Source organism: Anguilla rostrata, chromosome 3 (assembly GCF_018555375.3).
Source record: "Anguilla rostrata isolate EN2019 chromosome 3, ASM1855537v3, whole genome shotgun sequence".
Classification (NCBI taxonomy): domain Eukaryota; kingdom Metazoa; phylum Chordata; class Actinopteri; order Anguilliformes; family Anguillidae; genus Anguilla; species Anguilla rostrata.
Genome location: NC_057935.1, coordinates 12,723,539 through 12,734,404, shown reverse-complemented (window position 1 = coordinate 12,734,404; position 10,866 = coordinate 12,723,539). Strand labels below are relative to the sequence as shown.

The window sequence follows — 10,866 nt, the reverse complement described above, 5'->3', positions numbered from 1 at the left end:
CAAGGGTACAACGGCAGTGTCCTACCCGGGAATCGAACCTGCGACCTTTCGGTTACAAGTCTAGTTCCCTACCCACTGTGCTACACTCCTATCCTTCTATGCCTTCCGTTTCCATTACTGCAACTTCAGAAACTTTCAATGACAAAAGACCCCATTCTTTCCAAAACACATCCTTTATAAATATACCAAAAAGCAGTCAACACTCATTTTGAAACGGATTTATTCATTTATGATACAAGCTTGAAGCACACAATTGGTTTAATTCTTTTTTTAAAACAAATAATTTTCAGCACAAGTTCATAGCATTGACACCGCTGTACACAGTAACACACCCAGGGATGGTCACTTAAAAGGCAGAATGTAGTGGAACATCATTTCCCAGAAACCACCAACTACTCCTCCCTACCCTTTCCCGCCCTCCGGTCCCACACTGCCCAACCCAACACTCGCCCTCGCATACACACACATGCATACAACCCAGCAATCAATTTTATCGACTTTAACAGTAAATTAGTTTTTCCATACAATAGAAATGAGAAATTAAGTACAAATAAAAAGGAAAAAAAAAGAAAAAAAATACATAAGCATAAAACTTCTTGAGATCCATCATTAATAATATTAATTCCTTAATCAAGAGCAAACCAGACAGAACAGCATCCAAACATTTAAAGAGGTAAAATGCAAACCTTCCTTTGCCTCTCCAGAGTGAGGCGATTAAGAGCGCCTAAGCCAGCGCTCCCACACCCCCCCCACCCCCAACCCCCCCGGTACCTTTTTCCAATCACGTCTCTCCCTCTTTCACCGGATTCCAGCAGGAAGAAATGGCACAAGGTCACTCACAGAAGATGCCGGCCGCCCCCACACCCCCCACCCCCCACCCCTGCCTACAGCTCCCACATCACATCACCCCCCACCTCAGCCCCCACCCCAGCTCCCCCGTCCATCTGTCCCCGTGATTGGCTCCAGCTGAGGTGCGGGTCCATCTTCCCTTCTCCCTCATAGTAACACGCGCATCAGGGGGCGGGGTTAAGGAACAGCAGGCTGTAACAGGTGCGTGCCAGACGAAGCGCGCGGAGCGCCAGGGCGTGACATCACAAGGCCATTCTCACAGCAGCGGAAACAATCAGTCCTTCCACTCATGTCATTTACAGAAGGACAACACACTGACAAAGCAGAGACGGGGTCTGAGGGGAAGCAGTCATTCAGGGTGCGTCTCCTCGGCGACAGCAGGAAGGCGATGACACGGGTGGGTGCCGATGGGCCCAGGTAATGCCCAAGTGCATTCAGGTCAGCCTTGGTAATGCCCAGGCACAGGTAATGCCCAGGAGGGCACAGGTAATGTCCAGGTGGGCCCGGATAATGCCCAGATGACACCCACCACAGAGCAGCGCCACGCACAGGTGCCGAAACGGCCGTCCCAAGAAAACCTTAAATCGGGGAACGCCCATCACCGTGAAACAACGAAGAGGCAGCCATTAGAGCTGAGAGTTAGGGCCAGTTTGCCCTTGTGCAGGATGGGACAGTTCTCAGGCCATGCCGGGCCACCCTGGAGTAAACGCTGAATGTAGGGGGAGGTGCTTAAGCGAGAGGGAGGGGCTAGAGCGAGAGGGAGCAAAATGTCCAAAAAGGCCCATAAAAGAACGGAGGCCCGTCACTCCAGCAAAAGCGCCGCTCGTAACAGCTCCAACACAACGGGGTGTGGAGGGTCAGCGCCGGGGTGTGAGAGAGCTAACAGTCGTCACCTCTGCACCGAGTCCAAGAGCGGGGAAAGCGGAGAGTTTCTCAGAGCCGAGGCAGAACCGGGTCGCGCGGGCCCCACGCAGTCACGCGTCGCTCCTCCAGGACTCCACGACCACCGGCTGCCGCTCCGACGTGGAGCTTCAATAGGTCACAACGCCCCACGCCCACGGACACTTGGCCAAATGGCAGCCCGGGTGCTTTTTGGCAACAGAGATTCGTCCTCAATGATTGGCACGCAAGTCAGGAGGCTGAGGCGTAGCCTGGCCCTCTGGAGGGAACAGCCAGCACCCCAAAGCGCTCTGTCCTGCTTCTCCTCCACTCCAAGTGCAATGTAGGTTTGACAAGCAAAATAATATTTTTTAAAAATGTTTGTGTTCCTGCTGACCCCATCCAGGAGCACTTCCTCAAAAGTTAAGGGTCATCAGGAATAGCCTGGGGTTGAGGTTGGTTGGGGGGGGGGGTGAGATGAAGAGCCAGGCTTCCAGCTTCCGTCCTCAGGCTTAGGGGATGACGAGACCATATCGGGGAAGAAGGGGGGGGGGGCATTTGCGGGTGAGGAGCAGGATAAGGGGCGGGGGGGGGGAGAGGGGGAGGTTGTGTGCTTTACAAAAGCAGACAGCAGCTGCTCTCTGTGGCCTTCTCCCGGTTCCTCTGACCTGGACAGGGGAGATGGAGAGACTTCAGTGGTGGAGAATCAAACGGGAGAGAGAAATTCCCTCTGCCTTCTCATAATGACTGCAGTCAGATGGAATGCAATTTTGGGGGAGGGAAATGGAGAATGGACATGGGTAGGGAACAAAGACACTGGGACATAGGAAGTCTAGGGAAAAAAGGAGGGGAGCAGGTGTAGGTGAGACAGCAAACAGGAAGCAGAGCAGGTGTAGGTGAGACAGGAAAGGGGAAGCAGAGCAGGTGTAGGTGAGACAGGAAAGGGGAAGCAGAGCAGGTGTAGGTGAGACAGGAAAGGGGAAGCAGAGGGGGAGAAGGCGAGACAGGAAAGGGGAAGCGGGGAGGGAGAAGGCGAGACAGGAAAGGGGAAGCGGGGAGGGAGAAGGCGAGACAGGAAAGGGGAAGCGGGGAGGGAGAAGGCGAGACAGGAAAGGGGAAGCGGGAGGAGAAGGCGAGACAGGAAAGGGGAAGCGGGAGGGAGAAGGCGAGACAGGAAAGGGAAGCGGGGAGGGAGAAGCGAGACAGGAAAGGGGAAGCGGGAGGGAGAAGGCGAGACAGGAAAGGGGAGCGGGGAGGAGAAGGCGAGACAGGAAAGGGAAGCTGGGAGGGAGAGGCGAGACAGGAAAGGGAAGTGGGAGGGAGAAGGCGAGACAGGAAAGGGGAAGCGGGGGGGAGAAGGCGAGACAGGAAAGGGGAAGCGGTGGGGAGAAGCGAGACAGGAAAGGGAAGCGGTGGGGGAGAAGGCGAGACAGGAAGGGGAATGGAGGGAGGGAACAAAGGAACTGGGACTAGGGAAGCAGGAAGAAAGGAGGGGAGAGGTAGAGGCGAGACAGCAAACAGGAAGCAGAGCAGGGTAGGTGAGAAGGAAAGGAAAGAGAGGGGAGAAGGCGAGACAGGAAAGGGGAAGTGGAGGGAGAAGGCGAGACAGGAAAGGGGAAGCGGGGAGGGAGAAGGCGAGACAGGAAAGGGGAAGCGGGGAGGGAGAAGGCGAGACAGGAAAGGGGAAGCGGAGGGGGAGAAGGCGAGACAGGAAAGGGGAAGCGGAGGGGGAGAAGGCGAGACAGGAAAGGGGAAGTGGAGGGGGAGAAGGCGAGACAGGAAAGGGGAAGCGGAGGGGGAGAGGCGAGACAGGAAACAGGAAGGAGAGCAGATGAACAGAAGTGAAGAGAGGGACAGTAGAGGATCTGAAATGTTCTCTCACCATGGGAGTTCGGCTCTGGCAGTGTCTCCCGCGCTACCAGATGCATGACTGTTGTTCTGCCCGGGGGAAGTTTGAGAGCTGTGGACCCACAGGGTGAGAAACGAGAAGCATGCATCAGAGTAGCATAAACCCAACGAGATGCACTTAATCACTACGTCTCTCTCTCTCTCTCTGCATGCACTGAATGGAAACACTCGGTCATAATCGCCTGGATTCGAACTACACGCGCTTTCAACTGCATAATGTTTTAATTCTACACAATTATCACACAAATTGTCAGAAGAAAAAGACTAATTTAACCCTGCAAGTCAAAACAAAGGACAAATGTTAATTGAACCCAGGCCAGTGCACTAGGACATGTGACAGGAGTGGCTGTACATCTGTACACCACATGCTCAGTGCATGAGTGTGAGAAGAGTCAGAGTCGCTCACCTCCCAGAGTGACGTTGCCATGGAGGAATCTGCCCTGAAAGATCAGCCGAAGGATGTTCGGGCTGCTCACCTGTTCCTCCTCCCAACCTGCATGAGGCAGCAGAGCCAAGAAAGCACCACAGCACAAGCACATCACCATAGAGGTAAACCAACAGTGCTGAGATGAGGAAGCAGCTAGATTTCCCAGTCTGGTCGCTATCCCAGCTGTGCCATGAGCGATGACGTGTCACAGAAACCAGCACTACAGTTTCGCCTCCAGCTCCTCTGGCACAGGGGTGGCCAGGTTCTGACTTTCTGCTCCTTCCATTTTCTCCTTAAAAGATGAGGGCAGTTCAAACTGACTGCCTTAACTGATCTGACAACAAAAACCAGCAGGCAGCACCACTTTTGAGAACCCTTGTGGGCTCCTCACACAGGTGAAATCCAGCCAATTGGAGTAATTTGGGCATACAGGGAGGTACTGTACTTTTACTGGCTTGTAATGGCAAAAACCTGTCAACACAGTCAACGGCAAATATGGACGGCCTGCCAACCGTCGACCCACATAACTTAGAGGTGCCCCCCCCATAGAAAGGAGAGCAGTGCCCCCAAAATGAACTCACCCGTGGGCCAGTTGTCGAAGACGTACTTGGCGATGTCGGTGGCCGAGTCGTTGGGGGAGAAGGTGAAGTCTTTGGTCTTCCCACTCACAAGGATGAGCCGCAGGTTCACCTGGGGGAGGGAGGGGGAGTCAGCACAAAACCCAGCCAAACTGGAGGGGTCAGACCCCCAAACTTGGCACACAGACAGCAGGGGGGAGGGGGAGGGCATTATTCACTTTAGGAGATCTTTCCCTGATTTAAAAACTGACTGGACCTCAAATGCAAATTTGCGCGAAGACTCGCCATATCGGACACTGGTGTCACCTTCAACAGATTCAACTGAAGCAGTTTTTTTTTTTTTGTTTGTTTTTTTTTGAAGCGTTAAGATCCCAGATGGCGAGTAGGCAGCTTCATCCAGAGGTTTCACTCAACTGAGCCCCTCCGTTATGCTCTCCATCCCCTCCCCCAACCTCCCCCCATCTGAGCCAACGGTGGTGGCGGACAGAAACACAGCTCCTCAGTGCAGTCGTTCCAGAGGCTTCTCTCCAGGCTGTTGGCTTAATGCGATAACCCCAGGTGTCCCAGACAGCCCCGGGCAGCATTATTAAATTTACATGGCCTATGCTTCTCCCTGGGGGGTCTTATGGGGGGGGGGCTTCTCTACAGCAAGCACAGGAGCCCCTCACTTATATGTCCTCCTGATACGCCCACACATCAGGATACCTGAGAGTGGAGTTCTGGGCCTGGTGGAAAGGGCCCTGCTTGCCACACCCTTGTGTGATGCTGAATTTGTAGGAACCCAATCTCAGATTTCTCTGAGCCATCTCTCCCTGCCAATCAAAATTTTGGCAATGTTCTCCTTCCGAATCAGTCAAATATTCTGCCATGGTGTGCCGTCTTTTTAGAGTCCAACAGCGTTAAATTGTGTGGAACTTATGCAATTAATTCCAGTAAGTGATACTCTTTTCTTTTTCTCTATTTAGTTTAGCCTAATTTTCCGAAAAGTGACTCACTCACCATCCTGAGGCCAGTGTACTGTAGTATGCTAGTTAGCTGAGCCAGAGCAGGAGGAAGAGGGGGCCCCATTTCATGTTGGGCTCTTGTCATTGCAGGGCTTTGCAATATGACTGGGGGCTGCTCATTTTCAGTCACCAGAATTTTGTGTCTCCAACAATCACATTGTTTTGTGATTTTTTAAAAATAAAATAATCACAAAACAATGTTGCGTGCACCTCTCTGCCTCAAAAATGCATTTGGTTCAATTGCTGACTTAAATATTTTGAGCCAAATTTTGAACTTGGATATGAACTGAACTAGGACATTTTCGATTGATCGTTCAATGGCATAAAAACGCTTCTTTCTTTCCTTTTCAGTTAATTCACAGCAAAGCAAAGATTTCCTGTGGCACGGACTCATTTTTGGAATTTAAAATATTTGAAATCTTTTTCAGATTAGCTGTCTGGGCTCAGGTCTGACAGAGTTTTTCTAACAGAGCCAGGCTCTGCAGTAATCCCCCTTTTGTTGGTGACAGCAGACCAAGGTCACCTGCACAGAGCAGATCATTTCTGTGTGCGGCTGAAGATTTCATTTCTATTCATTTTCATCTCTGTGCCGACTGCTCCAATAATTCATCCAATTAGTGAATGCAAATTTGAACAGGTTATGACTCACAGTAGGACAGTGTCACTCCATGCCTCTGAAGAAAAAAAAAACCTGTTCTGTTCCAATTCCAACTGCACACTTAAAATGTGTACACTGACTTAACCATGTCATCGGGGTTCTCCCCCTTTGTCAGGTTCTCTCTCTTCCCCAGTCTCTCTCTCTCTCTCTTTCTCTCTCTCTCCTCCTCCTCCTCTCACCCTCTTTCGCTCTTCTAATCTTACAGGTTGCCATGGCGACCAAGACGAACCCACACCGGCATCCTGGCTGAATTCAGACGATCCACAAGCCCCATGTTGCGGCACAATGCATCCGACCACGCATCCGCCCCCACCAATTCTGTCTAGAAAGGCCCGCGACCAGAAGCAGCGCTGCTCTTTTGAGCGCCCGAGACGCCAAACGCACCGGACGAGCTCCTTCACAGTCTGCATCCATCACTCACCTTCCTGGCCACCGAATTTCAGAGGGAAAACCAGGTGGCGTCTGACCATCCTCATTACCACTGCCAGAAATAGCCTGAGAATTTGACTGCCTCTGTTCACCCCCCCGCCCCTCAAAGTCACTCAGACTTTCCCCGAAAGAACCCTCTTATTCACCGTTTTTGTTTTGTTTTTGTTCCCCGCCCCTCTGCAGTTTTAAATGCACTTCTTCTTTTCTAGGTTTTTCAAAGACCGGCTCCTTCAGCATTACATCACTGCGCTCCAAGACCAGCACTTGGCCCGACTTAAATGCCCTCCTTCAGGAACGAGAAGGGGGAAATGGGGGAGGGTGGGATGGGGGTGGGCACAGTTAGTCTTGGCGGCATGTCTAAAGCCCAGCACTGCCCATGACTCCACCAGCCACAGAGAAAAATAATAAGTGTACATGTAGCAGTTTATGTGTCAAACATTAATTCCATATTTGGACATATGCGAGGCTACATGTAAATAAGGGCTGGGAGACAGAAATGACTGAACTCAGAACTGGACAATAATCTGTAGTGGTCCCCTCTGCCTAGGTCTCTACACATCACAATGGCTCCAGGGTCTCATAAGTCACTGTTAGATCAACAGTCCAATGCATTAATTAAAAGGACACTTCTGTTGTGTACAGCCATCATGTTTTTCCGCCAAATAATTTGGCAAGATAAAAACAGGAAATCCAAATCAGAAAACGATACCCCCTGGGAAAGGAACAGATTGGATTGTAAAAGCAAAGAAAACGAATGCTTTGATTTTGATTTATTTTCAACCACTTGTTTCCAAGAAGAGAACAGAGAGACTAAACAAACATGCACAGGACCTGTATGTTTACTAATACAGCCCTGTGCTTACAAAGCACAGGAAGCCTCCTGCTGGACTGACGGACGTACTGCAGTAAACACACGACAGGGCATCATGGATGTGCCATAGCCAGCATAACGCCCATAGCCCACCAAACTACCACCCCCCACCCACCTACCCACCCACCCACAATCTGTCCCACGAATCACTCAAAAAACCTGGGCCATATCCTCTGAAGTTTTTACACTTAACAAAAAAGATCGACATAAATCGAGTTATTTACTCCGACAAATATGATCGCCTTCCCCTGCACGGAAGAGGAAGTTCATTTGCACGTCATTATTTATTATTCTAGGAAACCACTACAATGTGAACAATTTATTTATTTTTGGTATTTTTATTTTTTCAAGCACAAATTAAAAAAACATTTAATACCACCATCTGAACACAAAAGGTTCACAGCACAAACCATTACGCACTGAACACCTTAAAAACAATACTGTCGCTTCCAGTTTTGATCCCGACAGGACAGTTTGATAATACAGGCTGCCTCCGGGAAATCTCAGCAGGTCACCGGGAGGCATTGTCCTGAATACACAGGGTAGTCTACGTCATTTTAACTGACTGGATGTTTCCCTTGGGGTGGGGTGGGGGTTTAGGGAACGGAATTTAGTGAACAGGAGACCAGATGTGGTACAGAGATGATTGTCTGTTAAATCTGGGCTAATCTTAGAAGCAAGCTCTGACATATGGACACAGCAGAAACGGGTAGTGCGGGAATTTCTTTTACGTACAGCGTTAAAGCCATCTGTTGTAAACGCAGCACCCAAGCCCCACCTCCCACTGTTGCATATCTTATGATCATCAACTTAGCGCAAGGATCCCACACACTGCAAGGCAGAATAGGAGATTTAACTGTCACACCTGCGTCTGAAAGACGAAGGAAAAAAATCCCTCAGATGCAAACAGGATCGGGCGCACAGCTGTGGACTCACCGTGTCTGGGTCCCTCTGAGTCGTCATGACTGTGGTCTGCAACGGCAAGCAGGGCGGAAGCGATGAAGCGTGGAGGGGAGGGGGTTAGACCCTTGGCACAAAGAGCCTGCTATTCGTTTCACGACTCTTCACACTCACCCACTTAACACTGCCTAGCACCAAATAACAAGTTACAAACTAACAAGATACTTCTTGCATATGAATTGAGTTACCAATGTTTCCAGTTGTTATCCACCAACGTAACGTTAAACTGGAAACATTTACAAGTAGCTAGCAAGACTGTTGCAACCTTCCAATCTTACAGTTAAAGTAGCAACTAGCTACATGTCAAACGCAATCGATTACAATTAATTACAGGCAGGCTATATTACAGGCACAAGAAATTCGCCAAAATGCAGCTATCCAATTAGGACGTGTGTTAACGCAGCCGAGTTAATAGTGATGGTATACAAATATTATCTCAAGCACGTTTAACACTCGGTTAACATTATGATCATATTTGCTATTTTATGATTCAAAACGTCTGGTTACCAATGCAATGGAACTTACAAACAAGTCAATTAAAAAAATGGTGTGTATTGCAGCTAGTCTAGCGTACTGTGTGTTCAATTAAAAGTCAATTCTATATATTTCACAGCATTAGGGACTAAAATCGGGTAACTGTTACATGTTAGATTTCTTGCAAACGTTTAGTCAACACCACCAACTAGCTAGCAGTAGCCAACTAACACTACTGCCTACTACTAGTGATAGAACCAGTCAGCTAAGCTGGCTGGCTCGTTATCCTCCACTTAACTGGCAAGCAAGCAACAATTTAATAAGTGGTGAATGTCAAATTTGATAATGTGAACCCTTCAAATAACCTAAGCCAAGTACCTAGACAGATCCTATCTCGCAGTTTGGACGGTTTGTGCGCTGCGACAGGAAAGGGAACTGGAGCGGGCAATAAACACGAAAAGCAAGATTTTCTATTCTCTGTAGCGAACTATCAAGAACACTCGTTTCAGACAGGCTATAAAATTGGACACGATTCGAAAGCATACCAAAGACGATAAGATGTCCGTATCAGCTAAATGTTTTAGAAAGATGAATCCACCATTTGGGACGACTTTCTCAGCCTGAAGAACACCAACGTTAGCGAGCTAGCTAGCAGCAAGGTCCAAATTAATGGCAGAGTATTTAAAGACGACGGAAATCAGCTGGCCGCCAACACAGGAAACGCAATAGGCCAAATGCACACTGGGAGCTATAGTTTTATTAATATGAGCGTAGACATCTGAACAGCTAATTTTCCCTCATATCAATTTTGTTATTCACTTCCCACATGTCATGTTTATTATTAAATACCAAAATGAATACAAGGCCACAACCTAATTTGCGGATTTACAATCAATTTGACATTCTGTTTAATTTCAGTTTCTTTCAGTCTCGACCTGATTTTGGGTCGGTAGTAATTTGTTCACATCAGTTGCCAGTAATGTACATACAGCTTTAGTGGCAGAATTATTTTCTTGAGGGCAAAGTGACTTTTTCCCCATAAAAACACATCATAATAATAATTATAATATTATTATGTGTAATACTACTACTACTACTACTAATAATAATAATAATAATAATAATAATAATAATAATAATAATCCTTTTTTTTACCAAGATATTTTCAAAAAGTATTGAAAATATAAGCTTTTGGGCAGCATCTAGTTGAGGATGAATTTTAATTGTGCTGCCAACCCCTGATCCAAATTATGGGGGTGGACATGTTTGTAACATCCTTTCATTCTCCCATTTTCTCACTGTCTTCAATACGTCTTTGTGTCTGTTTTCTATAATGTTTTGAGATGAATGAGAGCCAAGTATTACTGTTTCTGGAGGACATTATTCCCCCCATGTAAAAATCCCCTTCAGCCAGAAGGCAGATCAGAAGAGCTTGATACTGGTTATCAAGACCAATGGGCAGACATTGTTGTCATATTGGTCAGTAGTTTCTCACATTTGAATTCTTTACTTTTATTATACACAATCAACATCTCTGTCCTTCAACAGTTTAAACTTAAAAATTGTATGCTAACAAAGCTTCACTATGTAAGTTATTTAACAATGGCAATTAAATTATAAATCAATTTTACATTAAATAAATGATCAATTGAAAATGCATGACTTAACGTATCTAATCAAATGATTCATCTGGACAGAAGGTCAAACATTCAAATTTTGCCATTTAAAGTAATCTCCTTTCAACGTAAACTCCACCTCAAGGCCTGGGTGATACAAGTGATGAATGGCCATAAAGAACGTGGGAAACCAATCTCCTTCTCAGAGCCAGT

General features: G+C 47.8%; 1 protein-coding gene across 3 annotated transcripts; it reads right to left on the bottom strand.

Annotated features, from left to right (window-relative positions):
• Window positions 1-203: 203 nt before the first annotated feature.
• On the bottom strand, window positions 204-9,740 carry ubl3b (ubiquitin-like 3b). Of its 3 annotated transcripts, none has more exons than XM_064326294.1 (6): window positions 9,583-9,740; window positions 8,540-8,687; window positions 4,645-4,753; window positions 4,043-4,129; window positions 3,611-3,688; window positions 204-2,396 (listed from the first exon to the last, which is right to left on the bottom strand). In XM_064326294.1, the coding sequence occupies exons 2-6, from the start codon at window positions 8,564-8,566 to the stop codon at window positions 2,344-2,346; spliced, it is 354 nt and encodes a 117-aa protein (XP_064182364.1). In that variant the 5' UTR covers window positions 8,567-8,687; window positions 9,583-9,740; the 3' UTR covers window positions 204-2,343. The 3 variants fall into 3 exon arrangements, with proteins under 3 accessions (XP_064182364.1, XP_064182362.1, XP_064182361.1); XM_064326292.1 differs by having other exon boundaries at window positions 8,540-8,691; window positions 9,583-9,738; XM_064326291.1 differs by having other exon boundaries at window positions 8,540-8,575; window positions 9,583-9,737.
• Window positions 9,741-10,866: the final 1,126 nt, after the last annotated feature.